Source organism: Nestor notabilis, unplaced genomic scaffold (assembly GCF_000696875.1).
Source record: "Nestor notabilis isolate BGI_N333 unplaced genomic scaffold, ASM69687v1 scaffold23748, whole genome shotgun sequence".
In the NCBI taxonomy this organism is placed as follows: Eukaryota; Metazoa; Chordata; class Aves; order Psittaciformes; family Psittacidae; genus Nestor; species Nestor notabilis.
In genome coordinates, this window is record NW_009939057.1 from 604 (window position 1) to 1,087 (window position 484).

At 64.3% G+C, this 484-nt stretch overlaps 1 protein-coding gene across 1 annotated transcript in view; it reads right to left on the reverse strand.

The window, feature by feature from the left end:
• Positions 1 to 73: 73 nt before the first annotated feature.
• The window catches only part of LOC104409719 (histone-lysine N-methyltransferase SETDB1-like), a gene marked incomplete at its 5' end in the record, with an annotated part of 6,983 nt that continues 6,572 nt past the window's right edge, over positions 74 to 484 (reverse strand). Inside the window, one exon of the mRNA XM_010019676.1 lies at positions 74 to 252. Within this exon, the coding sequence (XP_010017978.1) occupies positions 74 to 252 (179 nt within the window). The remainder of the gene's footprint in view (positions 253 to 484) is intronic.

Consider the following 484-nt stretch of genomic DNA (forward strand, 5'->3'; position numbering starts at 1 on the left):
CGCTTCCTCAGCTGGGGAAGGGTGACGCTCGACCCGGCGCAGGGAAGGGCAGGGATGGGAGCAGGGAGGGGGCTCAGAGCAGCCGCCCGCGGCACTCGATGGCCCCGCAGCAGCACAGCAGCTCTTTGCCTTCCACGCTGCCCACTTCGTAGTTGTAATCCCAGGTCAGCTCCGTGCCAGCACGAATCCTCCTGGGGAGTGAAAGACCAGGCTGAGGGAAGAGGCCATTCCAGAGGGGAGGAGAAGCCGGAGCTCCTGCTTCTCTCAACGCTCACATCTGACCTCGCTGGAGCAGCCCAGCTCCCCCCAGGGCCAAGGGTGATGCAGGCGGCGCCGCTGCCTTTGGCTCCACAGGGAGCAGAGGGACAAAGTTCCCTGATGAATCAGTCCCGTGGGGCTTCCCAGAGGAGACTCCGTGCTCCCGGTGCCCAGGAGACACGTGGCGGGGGATTGGGACTTAACTCTCCCCTTTGGAAAGGTCTAA